Source organism: Podarcis vaucheri (genome assembly GCF_965113315.1).
Source record: "Podarcis vaucheri genome assembly, chromosome: 3".
NCBI lineage: Eukaryota > Metazoa > Chordata > Lepidosauria > Squamata > Lacertidae > Podarcis > Podarcis vaucheri.
Window position 1 is genome coordinate 12,470,672 of NC_138761.1, and position 14,827 is coordinate 12,485,498.

Below are 14,827 nucleotides of genomic sequence, written 5' to 3' on the forward strand. Positions count from 1 at the left end.
TGTCAAAGATCTTTGCTAAGGGAGGCGGTGCGGGGAACACGCTCCATCTGCGAACGGAGCGCAGCGAAGGCGCAGGCTTAACCTGCCGTTGGGGAGAGAGCTTCCATCAGCTCTCTCCAACTCCTCTCTCTGCAAACTTAGGCGTCTTGCAGCCTGGCTCGCTTCGGGAAGGGAGTCGACCCTCTTCCCTTCTCACCTAAGCTGCGGTCTTCAAGAGGGGCATCGCGTTCTTGCGGCTGTGCAGGTAAGGCGCGCCCGGATTCGGATTCAGATTCGGATCCCGATGGCACGCAGCGGCGGCGGGAGAGAGAGAGAGAGAGAGAGAGAGAGAGAGGTGATTCCTCGCTTGGTTAGGTGGGCAGATTCTTGCAAAGGAAAGTTTCTGGCGCACCGAGATTTGCGGGTGCAAATGGATCAATGCAAGGATTTTCCGTGCGCCGAAGTGGATGCAGTTTGCAAATCTTGCAAGCGGAATGTAGGGGATTTTCCCCCCCTTGGGCTGGTTTGTGGGTCGTGTCTCCCACTCAGTCCGATTAGACTCACTGGAAAACTTGAGCGACTTCAGGGGATTGTTTTCAGCGCCTAGGACTTGGTGGGGTACCACCCTCAGCTGGGAAGGTTTTCTAGTCCAGGGGGGATAAGAATGTTAGGGTTGGTGTGGGGAGACAAGCAATCGTTGCTTGCTTTTACATATATTAAATTTATATCCTGCCCTTCCTCCCTAAGGAGCCCAGGAGGTAACATGAGATTATAGAAAGAGGGAGAAGCAATTGGGAAGGAGGGAGGTAGTGTTCTGAACCCCTTGTCTGGCTGTGCAAACCTAAGGAATATCAACTCAGAAGGAAGCTCCACTGCCTGTTCAATTAAAGACTTCCTCTCCTATGTTGGCTGCCCTGTTGGAGCGGAAGCCTTTAACTGAACAGGCAGTGGGAACTCTGTGGTCCTTAAACACCATTTTTGGGAGTTAACTCTCCTTGAATTCCACAGGGCTTCAGTTTCTGAAACGCAAATATGTTTAGGGTCCAGTCTGCTTGGGGTAGGAGACAGAGGCGGTTTTAGGGTAGCGCGCCCGGTTTGGCCACACTGCAGGGGGCGCCACAACAATGCTGTAGAACGAAGAGCGAGAGAGGCTTTGAATTTGAGAGCCCCAAGTCCACCACTTCAATCAATCAGAATAGTGAGAGGTAACCAGGCAGTGCCATACCAAAATTAATAATATCCAAAAGGGAAGGGCAACCTGGAACTTTATTCTCCGGGGCGAGGGGAGGTTTCTGGACTTAACGAAGGATACCTTTCTTCAGTGGCGTAGCGTGGGGGGTGCAGGGGGGGCCGGCCGCACCGGGCACAACATCTGGGGGGGGGCGCTCGCACTTGCAGCTCTCTGCCCCTAGGGCAGAGGGGGGGCGCAAATTACTTGCCTTGCCCCGGGTGCTGACAACCCACGCTACGCCACTGCCTTTCTTAAAATAAGGGGCCTGGCTGGTTGCTGAGAGCCAGAGTGGTGCAGGGGTCAGGGTGTTGGGCTGGATATTGGGGAGACGCCTGTTCAAAGCCCCACTCAGGCAGGAAACTCGCAGCGTAACCTTGGACCAGTCACGCCCTCCCAGCCCATCCTGCCTCTCAAGCCTGTTGTGAGGATAAAATGGGGGGAAGGGAAGAACGGCGTATGCCACCTTCAGCTCCTTGGAGGGAAAGTGGCATGTGGATGTGGTAATAAAATAAAGAAAATCAGTAAAGCCAGGGAGTTGGTTAGAGCATGGTGCTGTTATACGCTGAGGTTGCAGGTTCGATCCCTGTATAGGATGACTGCATATTCCTGCATTGCAGGGGATTGATTCTAAGATTCAATGCATTTCTTTCTGCTCCCATACATTCCACACAGAGAGACACCAGTTCTTGATGAAGTAGGTAAAATAATTTTGCAGCCACATTACCCTGAGGCAGACCATTCCAGCTGGCAGCAGTTGAGGGTAGCAGGACGTTCCCACAGCCTTCGTACCTGCTTTAAATTTTTAGAGATGGGGGAGGAAAGCGGGGGAGGAAATATGGGGGGCCTAGATAGGTAGGGTGTTGTGTTATGTGAGAGAAAGGGGGGAAGGTGTAAGAGAAAGGGTGTGTGGAGAACGGATCCTGTATCAATGGGGTTCGTCCTCGCATGTGTTTGAATGGAGGCACGGGATGTTTGAGTGAGAATGAATGGATGGTGTATGAAGGGGGTGAACGGGTGGGGGTGAGAAAGAGAGTGGGGTGTGTCCTGCAAAAATAGCTGCTAGTTGCTACATCAGAGATGGCGAACCTGTAGCCCTCCAGATCTCGTTGGACTACAACTCCCATGATCCCTCACCACAGGCTTTGCTGGCTGGGGCTGATGGGAGCTGGGGTCCAGCAACATCTGGAGGGCCACAGATTCCACACACACCCCACCGCAACCCTGTCTGAGATGGGCCAACAAAACGGATGCCACTTTGCCTGACATTCTCACAAACTTTTGGACCAATCTGATATTCATCCTCAAGCATAGGACGTTAAGCACTGGCATTATTCCGCATGCTGAATTTAGGCCGCTGTAAGCCTGGGGGTGGCGCTGTGGGTTAAACCACAGAGCCTAGGACTTGCCAATCAGAAGGTCGGCGATTCGTATCCCCGTGACGGGGTGAGCTCCCGTTGCTCGGTCCCTGCTCCTGCCATCTTAGCAGTTTGAAAGCACGTCCAAGTGCAAGTAGATAAATAGGTACCCCTCCAGCGGGAAGGTAAACATCATTTCCGTGCACTGCTCTGGTTCGCCAGAAGTGGCTTAGTCATGCTGGCCACATAACCCGGAAGCTGTACACCGGCTCCCTCGGCCAATAAAGTGAGATGAGTGCTGCAACCCCAGAGTCGACCACGACTGGACCTAATGGTCAGGGGTCCCTTTACCTTTTTAAGCCTGCCGATCCTAGCTGATTGCACTTTGCATCCAGGTCACCGATTGACCTAGAAATTAACCACTTGCCATTTTGCTTGTGGCAAGTAAGAAATTTTTCCAGGTGATCAAGCAGGAATATTTCTGTAAAATGGAAGAGAAAATGTCCCTCTCTGCATTCCTTTTTAAGGCTGCTGATATGCTGCAAATGGTGTATGTGTGTAGCGAACAGGCAGGTAAAATGTTTCTAACTTTGGTGGATTTATTGGCAAGACTGCCCTAAATATATTCCACTACTAAAGGGGGGGGGATAAATGCTGGTTGCTTCCTGCAAGACCATAAGCCCTGAACCTGTGGAGCCTTTTCTGTAGATGGCACTGAAGGGGCCTGAATGAGATATATTGTGCTGGAACCAGAAGATGTATTGCCTAAGAGAAGACACTTGATAACGAGTCTGAATACTCTAGTTGTAGAATACTCTAGAGCTGGAATGGGGCTGAAATAAGAAACATGTCCACTGGATTTTGTACACCTTGATCTGATCCAGTAAAAGAATTCTCAACCTCTTGTGTTTTGTGGAAACAGGAAGCGTAGCAGAAGGCACCTCTGGCAACCTTCACAGAATTATACTTACAATATATATAGCAGAATTTGAAGGGGTGCATCCAAAGCATCCAAAGAATCGTTCTGGCAGTTCAAGGGTGTTCTGACCCACCGTTCTGGGGTTCCCCCAACCTTCTGGAGCAGATTTGGAGAGGGCCTGGACCACACACAGGAGGAGGAGGAGGAGGAGGGCTGGAAAAAGGTCTGTTGCACAAGTGCAAATCCTTGTGCAGACAGGACGAGTGCACTGGATACTGCCCAAAGCTTTTCACATACCTCATTGTGATAGTCCTTACAACACCCCTTTAATGTAGGCCAGTATTATTGTTGTTGTTTCTTCCTTTGAACACTTAAAGAACCAGTGTGGTTAAGAGCGGTAGACTCGTAATCTGGTGAACTGGGTTCGCTTCCCTGCTCCTCCACATGCAGCTGCTGGGTGATCTTGGGCCAGTCACACTTCTCTGAAGTCTCTCAGCCTCACCCACCTCACAGAGTGTTTGTTATGGGGGAGGAAGGGAAAAGGAGAACGTTAGCTGCTTTGAGACTCTTTAGGGTAGTGATAAAGCAGGATATCAAATCCAAACTCCTCTTCTTCTTCTTAAAGTATAGAGAAAATAAAATATTGGGGAGCAGCTCCCCTACATATTCTCACAAGAAAGGGGAAAGCGTTCTTTCCCAAGATAATTGCTCCCTTTGCTTCTGTCCAAGGTCGAAGATGGAAGAAAGCAAAAATTACCACATGCTAGTGTGGCAGTTCAGGGTTTTAGACAGTTTCAGGACAATGTGGGTGTGAACCAGCTGCAGATGCTGTAGTACAGAGATGTATTATGCATTATGTTTTCAATGTGTGATCATAGAATCATAGAATTGTAGAGTTGGAAGGGACCGCGAGGGTCATATTTTCCACCCCCTGTGACACAGGAATATTTTGTCCAATGTGGGGCTCAGACCCAGAATCCTGAGATTAAGAGTCTCATGCTCTACTGACTGAGCTATCCCAGCCTACAAGTTGTGTCTATTGCAGGTGAGATTTGAACAGGGGACTTCTTGTTCCTCGCAGGTCACTCTTCTCCACAATACAAAACCAGTGCTTTATTTCTTATTTCTTTTTTTAAAATAAAATTTTATTCACTTCCTTCTGTCATTACATACATCTCATATCAATAACATACATATTACAACTCTTCACCCCTTGCCTCCTGGGCTTCCCTCAGCTTCCATTTCTGATTTGTTACCCGGAAGCTGTACGCCAGCTCCCTCGGCCAATAACGCGAGATGAGCGCCGCAACCCCAGAGTCGGTCACGACTGGACATAATGGTCAGGGGTCCCTTGACCTTACTACATACTGCTGCTTCTTAAAATCCACTATATCATTTCTACATTATTTTAAATGTTCTCTGTTAATAAAGATGTGAGTGTTTATTTAAATCCTGCCATCAAGTCGATGTTCTTTCTTTGTTTCTGCAAATATATTATAAAAGGTCCCCACTCTTTTTTCAAAGTCACTGTTGTCCTTTTCTCATAGTCCATCCATCAGTTTTGCCAGTTCTGTGTAATTCATCAATTTCTCTTGCCGTTCTTCTTTTGTTGGAATTTCTCCAGTCTTCCAGTTTTGTGCTATCAGACCAGAGCTTTATTTCTAAGCACAAAACTCTCCCACCTTCTTATGCTTTCTATTTGAGTTACTTTTCATTTATTAAACTTACAAGTTGATTGTCACATCTTCAAGCAACTTACATACAGTTGATAGACTGATAGATACACACACACATACATAATACCGTATGCTTTTCACATGTGCACCATCATCATTTACTGCAAACAGCACCAGGAGTTGATATGACACATGTGTTGGGCATTGATGCTCAAAGGTTTTGTGTCAAGACACCCACCATTGCAGGCTCAACACTTTTTAAATGGGACGTCCTCTGCACATGAGGTCAAGAGATAAGAGTGGAATTCATGTTTGTGTGGATGACCTTGTTCAGTGGACACAGCTGAAGCGAGTCATGAGGTTCGGTTGAATTCAAAGTGGGTTCAATGATTCATATCATTACATTGGTAAAGAGGGGCAGGTGCTGTCCTGTGTATTTCAGGAAGTTGGAGAGTTCAGGTGATGCCTAGGTTCTGGAGGCTGGATTTCTTGTGTCGCTTTTTAGAGCACTTTCACACATTACGCAGAGGCTGACCTGGGTTTGCCACCTTGTGTACACTCAAAATACCTCAGGGGTGTTATCATATGGCATCCTTAGGCAACTGCTGAGGCTGCAAAGCCCGTTTGAAAGCGACTGGGAGTCACCATGTTCATCTCCCACAATGCCCCAGAAAGATGCAACATCAGGGGTGAAATATACTCGGAGTCAAGAGTGGATTTCATGCTCTTTATTCAGCTCATAGTGGTGAGGAGGAATGGAAGTTTGTCCAGAATGTCTGCTTTATATACATTATTTACACCATGGGCCCCACGTGATTGGCTAATTCTGGGATTCACCTGTAGGCCAATCAGGTTGTGGATTCAATTCCACCTGGAGTTGGATTGGGTGGCTCCTGCGGACCAATCAGACAGCTGCATTCTGGATCCTATTGTTCTAGGACCAATCAGACTGCTGCATTCTGAATCCTGTTGTTCTAGGACCAAACAGACTGCTGCCTTTTGGATCCTATTCAACTCAGGACATAACATGGGGCATTATGGGAAATTAACATGGCGGCTCCCACCCACTCAGCACAGCACTGCTGCCACTGCCTCAAGTCCCAAAGTCGGTGGTCCCCTCCCCAAAATGAGACATCTTTCCCAGCTTCCCCTTAAACCTGGAGCCAGCTTAGTTGCTATAAATATAATATCTGGCCCATAATGAGGGTCTGTTCCTGATCCTTGCAGGTGGTTACATAGCAAAAGGCCAATTCTGCCATCAGCCTCTTTCTTGCCAAGACCAGGCAGCCTCTCATTCCTTTTCTGATGGGAAAATCCTATGTGGTCGCTGATGGCTGTTTAGAGAAGATTATAGGGTAGCTTCCTACACTTCCTATATATTGCATCTGTGGTTGGCCACTCTGGAAAGAGGACGCAAGAGACCTCTCTTCCTCTCTCTCCCTCTGTTCCCACCACCATTGGGCTCAGGAGCAACTTAGGTTGGGAAATGTGGACCAGCACATTGCTGGAGGGGAGGGAGTGCAAATTCAATAGTGACATATAAGAACATGGAGGTCTGCCTTGTATTGAGTGAGAACACAGTTCCCTCTAGATCAGAATAGCCTACTGGCAATTGTGGCGATCTCATAGGGTCCCCGGACGTTTCACTGCCTTTTGATCCCTGTGCCACCACTTTATTTCTTGCTGCCACCACCCAGGCCCTACCTGGTACAATACTGAGTCCAGTCAGGGTTAAAACCACAGAGCCTAGGACTTGCTGATCAGAAGGTCGGCAGTTCGAATCCCCGTGACGGGGTGAGCTCCTGTTGCTCGGTCCCTGCTCCTGCCAACCTAGCAGTTCAAAAGCACACCAGTGCAAGTAGATAAATAGGTACCGATCTGGCAGTAAGGTAAATGGTGTTTTCATGCGCTGCTCTGGTTAGCCAGAAGCGGCTTGGTCATGCTGGCCACATGACTCGGAAGCTGTACGCTGGCTCCCTCGGCCAATAAAACGAGATGAGCGCTGCAACCCCAGAGTCGGTCATGACTCAACCTAATGGTCAGGGGTCCCTTTACCTTTACCTTTAACAAGTGTGTGGTTTCATAAACGGTATCGGTCAATTACAGTCATGGGGTGCCTATCCAGACCTATAACTTCAGCACCTGCTCTCACTCACTAAACCACCTCTCAGATATTTACTCGTCTTCCTAGCCCCTAACTGTTCCTGACTCAGCTCATTTCGCTACACTGACTCAACCTACCCACAGACTCTATCCCAATTCACTCCTACTCCAACCAACCTCCCAACGAACGAACTCCTTTGCCCCTCCCAGAGCTGGCTTTATAGTCCCTCTGACTCCACCCCCCTGGGTTCTGATTGGGTAGCCTGTTTAACTATTTCACCTCCAGCACTCTCATATGTTAACGTCACAGCAATATTGGCAGTGGCTCCCCAAGGTTTCAGAGAGAGGGGACATTTCCGTCCCACCTGGAGAAATGCAGACCCTCCAAGTGTCCCTATTTCCCAGGGGCATCCGTGATTTAGAGAAGCCGTCTGGAATGTCCCACTTCCCCTTAGGATGTCCCTATTTTCATTGGAGAAATGATGGAGGGTATGGAGTTATCCGACCCACCCGAACCGCCTGAAGGCAATCCTGTGTACGGAGGTTTTGAGAATACCACATGGTAACGTTGGATCTGGCCTTAAGAGTGCATTGAACAGGAAGAGAATTTGCTTACAGTCTTACAGATACAAAGGTTCTTTAAGGTTTTTCTTTCAGGTGGACTCAGATGGCGATGCTAAAGACTGAGATTCTTATGTGGTGGCCAGATTACTGGATGTTCTCATTTTACGTTTCCTTGCTGCCGTTTTATTTCTGTAAAATGCCCCTCCCCGCAAACAAAAATTCAAAAATGGAACCAACCTCTGAAATAACATGATACGATAATCTTTATTGTCATTGTCCCATACAGAACAACGAAATTGGAAAGAAAAAAAAAATCTACATAAGACATTCAAAACCAACAAGCCTGCTATCCCAGCTATCCCAACCTGGTTAGCCCCCTAAAAACTCTGATACCCCATTTTTAAAATACAATATACTCCCATAGGGGACACGGGTAGCGCTGTGGGTTAAACCACAGAGCCTAGGACTTGCCGATCAGAAGGTTGGTGATTCGACTCCCCGCAACAGGGTGAGCTGCCGTTGCTCGGTCCCTGCTCCTGCCAACCTAGGAATTCAAAAGCACGTCAAAGTGCAAGTAGATAAATAGGTACCGCTCTGGCGGGAAGGTAAACAACATTTCCATGCGCTGCTCTGGGGTTCGCCAGAAGCGGCTTAGTCATGCTGGCCACATGACCCGGAAGCTGTACGCCGGCTCCCTCGGCCAATAAAGCAAGATGAGCACCGCAACCCCAGAGTCGGCCACGACTGGACCTAATGGTCAGGGGTCCCTTTACCTTTTATACTCCCATAGAGTGTGAATAGTCTCCCATATAGACTAATGTGAAACCAACAGCAAGTCAATTTAAGGCCAGCAATAACAATCAGTATTAAGCACCAGCGCGGATTAAAACGAAGCCATCTAATCAGCCTGAATTGGCTTTTAAGAATCAAAAAGTTGTTTCGCAAAGCATAGAGAGCAGTTGAAGCCTTGCATAGCTGTTCCATAAAGTGGGGCTGTCTAGTTGTATATAGGCCCTTGTTCCACACATACCCCCCAGCAGTGGGGCAGGAGCTGATTTCTCCATCGTGCTGTCATTTGCAATGGCCAGTTGACACAGGTCCAGGTGGAAGTGCAGTTATCCAGGGAGAGGCGAAACCCACACACTTAGCCCGGCCAATGTGGTTGCTTTCTTTACAAGACATGAGCTTGTATCATAGGGAAGCAGTTTCCATGCTTCTGTGTTGAGTTAGGTGGGACAAGGCGGTTCCTTCTGTAGGATGTGTTCACCCTGAGGCATCCCATAGAATCATAGAATTTTAGCGCTGGAAGGGACCACGAGGGTCATCTAGTCCAACCCCTGCAATGCAAGAATCTTTTGCCCAATGTGGGCCTGGAACCTTGAAATTAAGAGTCTCGTGCTCTATGGACAGTACTATCCATCACAAGGGGATTGTTGTTGTTTAGTCGTTTAGTCGTGTCCGACTCTTCGTGATCCCATGGACCAGAGCATGCCCTGCACTCCTGTCTTCCACTGCCTTCCGCAGTTTGGTCAAACTCATGCTGGTAGCTTCGAGAACACTGCCCAACCATCTTGTCCTCTGTCTTCCCCTTCTCCTTGTGCCCTCCCATCTTTCCCAACATCAGGGTCTTTTCCAGGGAGTCTTCTCTTCTCATGAGGTGGCCAAAGTATTGGAGCCTCAGCTTCAGGATCTGTCCTTCCAGTAAGCACTCAGGGCTGATTTCCTTCAGAATGGATAGGTTTGATCTTCTTGCAGTCCACGGGACTCTTAAGAGTCTCCTCCAACACCATAATTCAAAAGAATCAATTCTTCGGCGATCAGCCTTCTTTATGGTCCAGCTCTCACTTCCATACATCACTACAGGGAAAACCGTAGCTTTAACCATACGGACCTTTGTTGGCAAGGTGATGTCTCTGCTTTTTAAGATGCTGTCTAGGTTTGTCGTTGCTTTTCTCCCAAGAAGCAGGCGTCTTTTAATTCCATGACTGCTGTCACCATCTGCAGTGATCATGGAGCCCAGGAAACTAAAATCTCTCACTGCCTCCATTTCTTCCCCTTCTATTTGCCAGGAAGTGATGGGCCCAGTGGCCATGCTCTTCGTGGGGATCACAAGGGGATATCCCCCCCCAAAAAAAAACCCTTATTTGCGTGTGCTTCTTGAAACACCCCTCAGCTCACACTACCCTAATTATCTTCCCCTATTCCTTTTCTTGAGAGAGGAACACAGTTTGATGATAATATGGGGCCTTCATTCAAAGCCTTCTTGTGCATTGAAAGAATTCAAGTCCGTGTTCCCTGCTGGTTGACCTTTGATGCTATATTAGCATAAATGCATTGTGCTGTACTATGCAAGGATGGGGGGGGGGAATCCTCAGCCAATCAGGAACCCCTCCCTCCTTGGGATCTGTATGCTTGCAACATCCCTTTCAATTCAATATCTGGAAGCCATGGGATCCCCACTCTTCTCCCTGACACCCTAGTTTTCTATGTGCAGGGAAATTGATTTGGTACAATCGATGAATCAACTCAGCAGAGCTGGCAAATGCAGTCAGTAGTGCAAATCGCTGGGGCTGAGAGGTGATTGCTGCCTCTTGCTGTGGGCTAAGGGTGTTAAGAGTAAGATAAAGGGTTGCAAAGAAGCTATCCCAGAGATTGGCTGGCCATTGCTGTCTGCTGAACTGGGCCTGCTTTTAAACACTAACACAGTACGGACCTATGCATGCTTATTTGGAAGTAAGTCCTTGACTGTGGTCAGTGGAGATGTAAAATGTACATGAGCTTGCAGCCTCGCTGGGACAAAAACATGGGAACCTTTTGAACTGACCTGAGCAATTTGGACAATGAAGTTTAAACAGAAAAGAATCTGTCTCTGGAGAACAGCGGCTTTTACATTAGGCACAATTCACAGTTATTATAATACCGTCTGTGTTGTTGCCTTCCCCTCCTCAGTTCCAGAAAGGTACAAGCTTGGAGCATCACTAAACTACAAGCAACACTCTCCTGTTTGTCTCAGGGCTCAGTTCTGCCCTCTCTCATCAGGTAATTTCCCCATCTTCTCTCCTGGGGTACAGTTACAGATCTTTGTCGCTCTGTGAAGCATTTCTGGGGTTTTTTTTTAGTTTTAAATTCCAAAAATACAAAGTTAAGGTAAATCATTCCCATCACAGGTACATTTGTTTGGCCACTGAAGAGGACTTTAGGCTGAAACGCGTCTGACCAGTTGCTCTAAGAGGCTCTCACCTTTAACTCACACTTGGCCTATAAACAGAACACAGGAGTGCATTCTTAATATTTCTCTGTAGTGTGCATCTCATCTTACAGAATATTTAAAAAAATTATGTTTAAGTGGGCATAACCTATAATCAAGTGTTTTACCTTACCTTTTTGAAATTTTATTCTGCTGAAGAGAGCAGTTCTTCCATATTTGTGTGTGGTTTTATGCCTGGTTTAAAAGAACACATATAAGAAAACGAAGTTGAATTATAAATCGTTCAAAGTTCTGTTCCGAAAATTTTTATTCACATTTAGGTCACCCAGCAATTATGGGGCCTACTTTTAGGTGTCGTTCAGTGAACTAATTCACTGTTAATCTGAACTAGTCCAAGCATTGCTCTGAAGTGGTACATCCCAGAGACAGGTTTGATCCTGCACTGAAACCCAGGCATCTGCTAGGCCTCCTTTCTCAGTTTCTTGCTATCAGGAGTGCCTGCCTGTCATCTACTTGTGTTGTTGTTTTTAAACTGGGTTTCCTTTCTTTTAAGATCCATGATGGCGCTGTTCGCTGTCCTCGCTGCACTGATGCTCGCTACAGTTCACGGACAGGAAGGAGACGAAACCATCACATACACGGTAAAGTTGAGGGGAGGGGATGTTGTCTACTACAGGACTTTCAAAGCAATCCTACAGAAGTTAATAGTACCAGAATCTGTCTGGGGGCCAAACTACACATGAGGTTAAAAGTTAAATGCAATTATGGAAAGGATTTGCTGCGACAATTATTAATCAACATACAAGAGATGGGAGGAGGAGGAGGTCATGGAAAGAAGGTAATGGAATTTGGAGAATTTGATAAGGATGGTTTTGTTTTTTCTTATGTTTTTGTTTTTTTTCTCTTGTTTGTAATTTTGTTTTTTGTGTGTATTTTTTTAAAAAAATTCTTTCGTTTCAATAAAGATCATTTTTTTAAAAAAAAATAAAAGTTAAATGCATCCTCATATTGTAGGGATGGGGAACCTGTGGCCTTGCAGTTGTTAATGGACCACAACTCCCATTATCCCTGGCTATTGGCCATGCTGGGTGGTGCTGATGGGAATCGGAGTGCAATATTTATTTATTTATATCTATTTGTTATTTATTTATTTATTTATCTGTTGAATTTATATACCGCCCTATACTCGGAGGTCTCAGGGCGGTTCACAGTAGAATCTGGAGAGTGCCTTCTTAGGTGTTCCTGGTTTAGATGTTCTTCAGCTGTCAAAGCACACCTGCTTTCCTGTTATTCATAGTACCATTCCCAGCTTCTCTTCCTTCAAATCCTTCCTCAGAACCCACCTCACTCACACCGCAGCAGATGTCAACTGGTCTGTATAACCTAGTAAGGCCTATTTTTTTTATTGGCAATGGTTCCACAGGGTCCTCCCCATCAACAGTTACCCAATCCCAGTGCGTTTTTGTGGGGGAAAGGTGTTGAAGTTAGTTAGTTAACTAGCTAGCTAGTTAGTTAGTTAGTTAGTTAGTTAGTTAGTTAGTTATTTGCAGCCACAGTGCCACCTCCACCCCAGGCAGTGGCTAAATTTAAGATAAAAAAATTCCTTCCAGTAGCACCTTAAAGACCAACTAAGTTAGTTCTTGGTATGAGCTTTCGTGTGCATGCACACTTCTTCAGATACACTGAAACAGAAGTTGCCAGAAGTGTGCATGCACACGAAAGCTCATACCAAGAACTAACTTAGTTGGTCTTTAAGGTGCTCCTGGAAGGAATTTTTTTATTTTGACTATGGCAGACCAACACGGCTACCTATCTGTAACTAAATTTAAGATGTGATTAATAAATTCAAGCAGGCAGTGATCTAGATTAGAAATGGCCACAACTTTATTGACTGCAGATATAGGTGGATTTTTGGCTCAGGTATGTATACCCGTTCCAAGACAAAAAAAGAATAGCAATTATTTAATTTTTAAAAGGTAAGGGAACTCAGTTCCCCTGAGTTCCTGCTGAAAAAGACCTCTGCCCAATCCTCTTTTAAATCTGAGGTGACCCTGCGATCTTCCATAATCATGCATGAAGCATTTGCTGAACACCTTAGCCTCTTCCCCCAGCCTACTGCACGAATATTCAGTCTCATATCGTTTGTTGCTTTTGCCTCTTTCCTCCTGAGATATCTTGAGACCGGGATGGGGAAGCTGTGGGTCTCTGGATACTGCCAGACTCCAACTCCCATCAGCCCCAGCTGGCATTGCCCGTGGCCGGGTGTGATGGGAAATGAAGTCTTGACAACCTCAGGAGGGCCACCGGTCCCTCATCCCCATATTGAGAACGACCTCCTTCTCCATGGAACTGCCCGTGCGTCGACATCGGTTGTCAATAGTACCGGGTTAAGACCGACATGTTCTGACTCAGTGCAAGTCAGCTTCCTGTGTTCCTGATTTTGCTGATCGTCCACAGCGGAGCAATCACACTGAAGTTAATGGGATTTCTTGAGGATAAGTCATCTGCGAAGTGCTCCCCGTTGGGTTGTTAACTGGGCGTGATTTTTCGTTGTGCATTAAACGGGCATTGGGGAGATTCAGTAAGTTTTGCTGTTTTTTCCTCTGGGGCTCAGAGGCCTTTTTATAGCTACAGTAACTCCAGTTGCCTCAGCCCGAGGATGCTGTCATTCCTTTGGAGAGCTGGGGTTGTAATGCAATTAGCTGCCCTCTTGCCCCCTTGTTACACTCGAGGCCCGTTCCCTTCCAGCTCACTGCTAGATTTGGCAGACTTCTAGCATCACCTGTGAATAAATGGAAGGGGGGGAGAGTTAGTTTCTGCCTCCGATTTAAGCTCCTTGAGTAACAAAGCTACTCAAAACAACCCACCGCAGCCCAGCGTGTTGAGCAACAAGGGCGTCAACATGCTGAGACAGATTCTTAGCTGGAGCAAACGCCGTGAGTGCCTACCAAGTTACGGCAGGGGTGGATTTGGCTCGCCATGACAAGCTGATTTATTAACTCGAGGGTTTCTCTCGCTCGCTCGCTCCCTGCCATCAGTACTACTATGAAAACACTGTGCTTAGTATGGCAGACGTGATAGGGTTGCCGGATTTTGAAGAGCAAAAAAGAGGGCACATTTGCCGGCTTCTACTTTTATCTATGGGTCACTGTGACAATTCTACCCATGAAAAAGAGGACGAGTCCTGGAAAAAGAGGACATATGGCAACCCTGAGGTAGATTAGATAGACGATAGAGAGAGATAGATAGATAGATAGATGATAGATAGATAGATAGATAGATAGATAGATAGATAGATAGATGATAGATAGATAGATAGATGATAGAGATAGCTAGATAGCTAGATGATAGATAGAGATAGATAGATAGATAGATAGATAGATAGATAGATAGATAGATGATAGATAGATGATAGATAGATAGATAGATAGATAGATAGATAGATAGATGATAGATAGATGATAGATAGATAGTTAGAGATGATAGATGAATAGATAGATAGATAGATAGATAGATGATAGATAGATGATAGATAGATAGATAGATAGATAGATAGCTAGATAGATAGATAGATAGATAGATAGATAGATAGATGATAGATAGCTAGAGATAGATAGATAGATAGATAGATAGATAGATAGATAGATAGATGATAGATAGATAGATAGATAGATGATAGATAGATAGATAGATAGATAGATGATAGATGATATAGATAGATAGGATGGATGGATGGATGGATAGATGATAGATAGATAGATAGATAGATAGATAGATAGATAGATAGATAGA

General features: G+C 46.1%; 1 protein-coding gene across 2 annotated transcripts in view; it reads left to right on the plus strand.

Moving 5' to 3' along the window:
- Positions 1–14,827, plus strand: part of EFEMP1 (EGF containing fibulin extracellular matrix protein 1) — a 68,949-nt gene continuing 54,122 nt past the window's right edge. The window contains exons 1-3 of one of the 2 annotated variants that reach the window (XM_082217776.1): positions 1–244; positions 10,777–10,866; positions 11,589–11,676. In XM_082217776.1, the coding sequence (XP_082073902.1) occupies positions 11,593–11,676 (84 nt within the window). In that variant the 5' untranslated portion in view covers positions 1–244; positions 10,777–10,866; positions 11,589–11,592. The remainder of the gene's footprint in view (positions 245–10,776; positions 10,867–11,588; positions 11,677–14,827) is intronic. The other variant, XM_082217775.1, reaches the window with a different exon arrangement.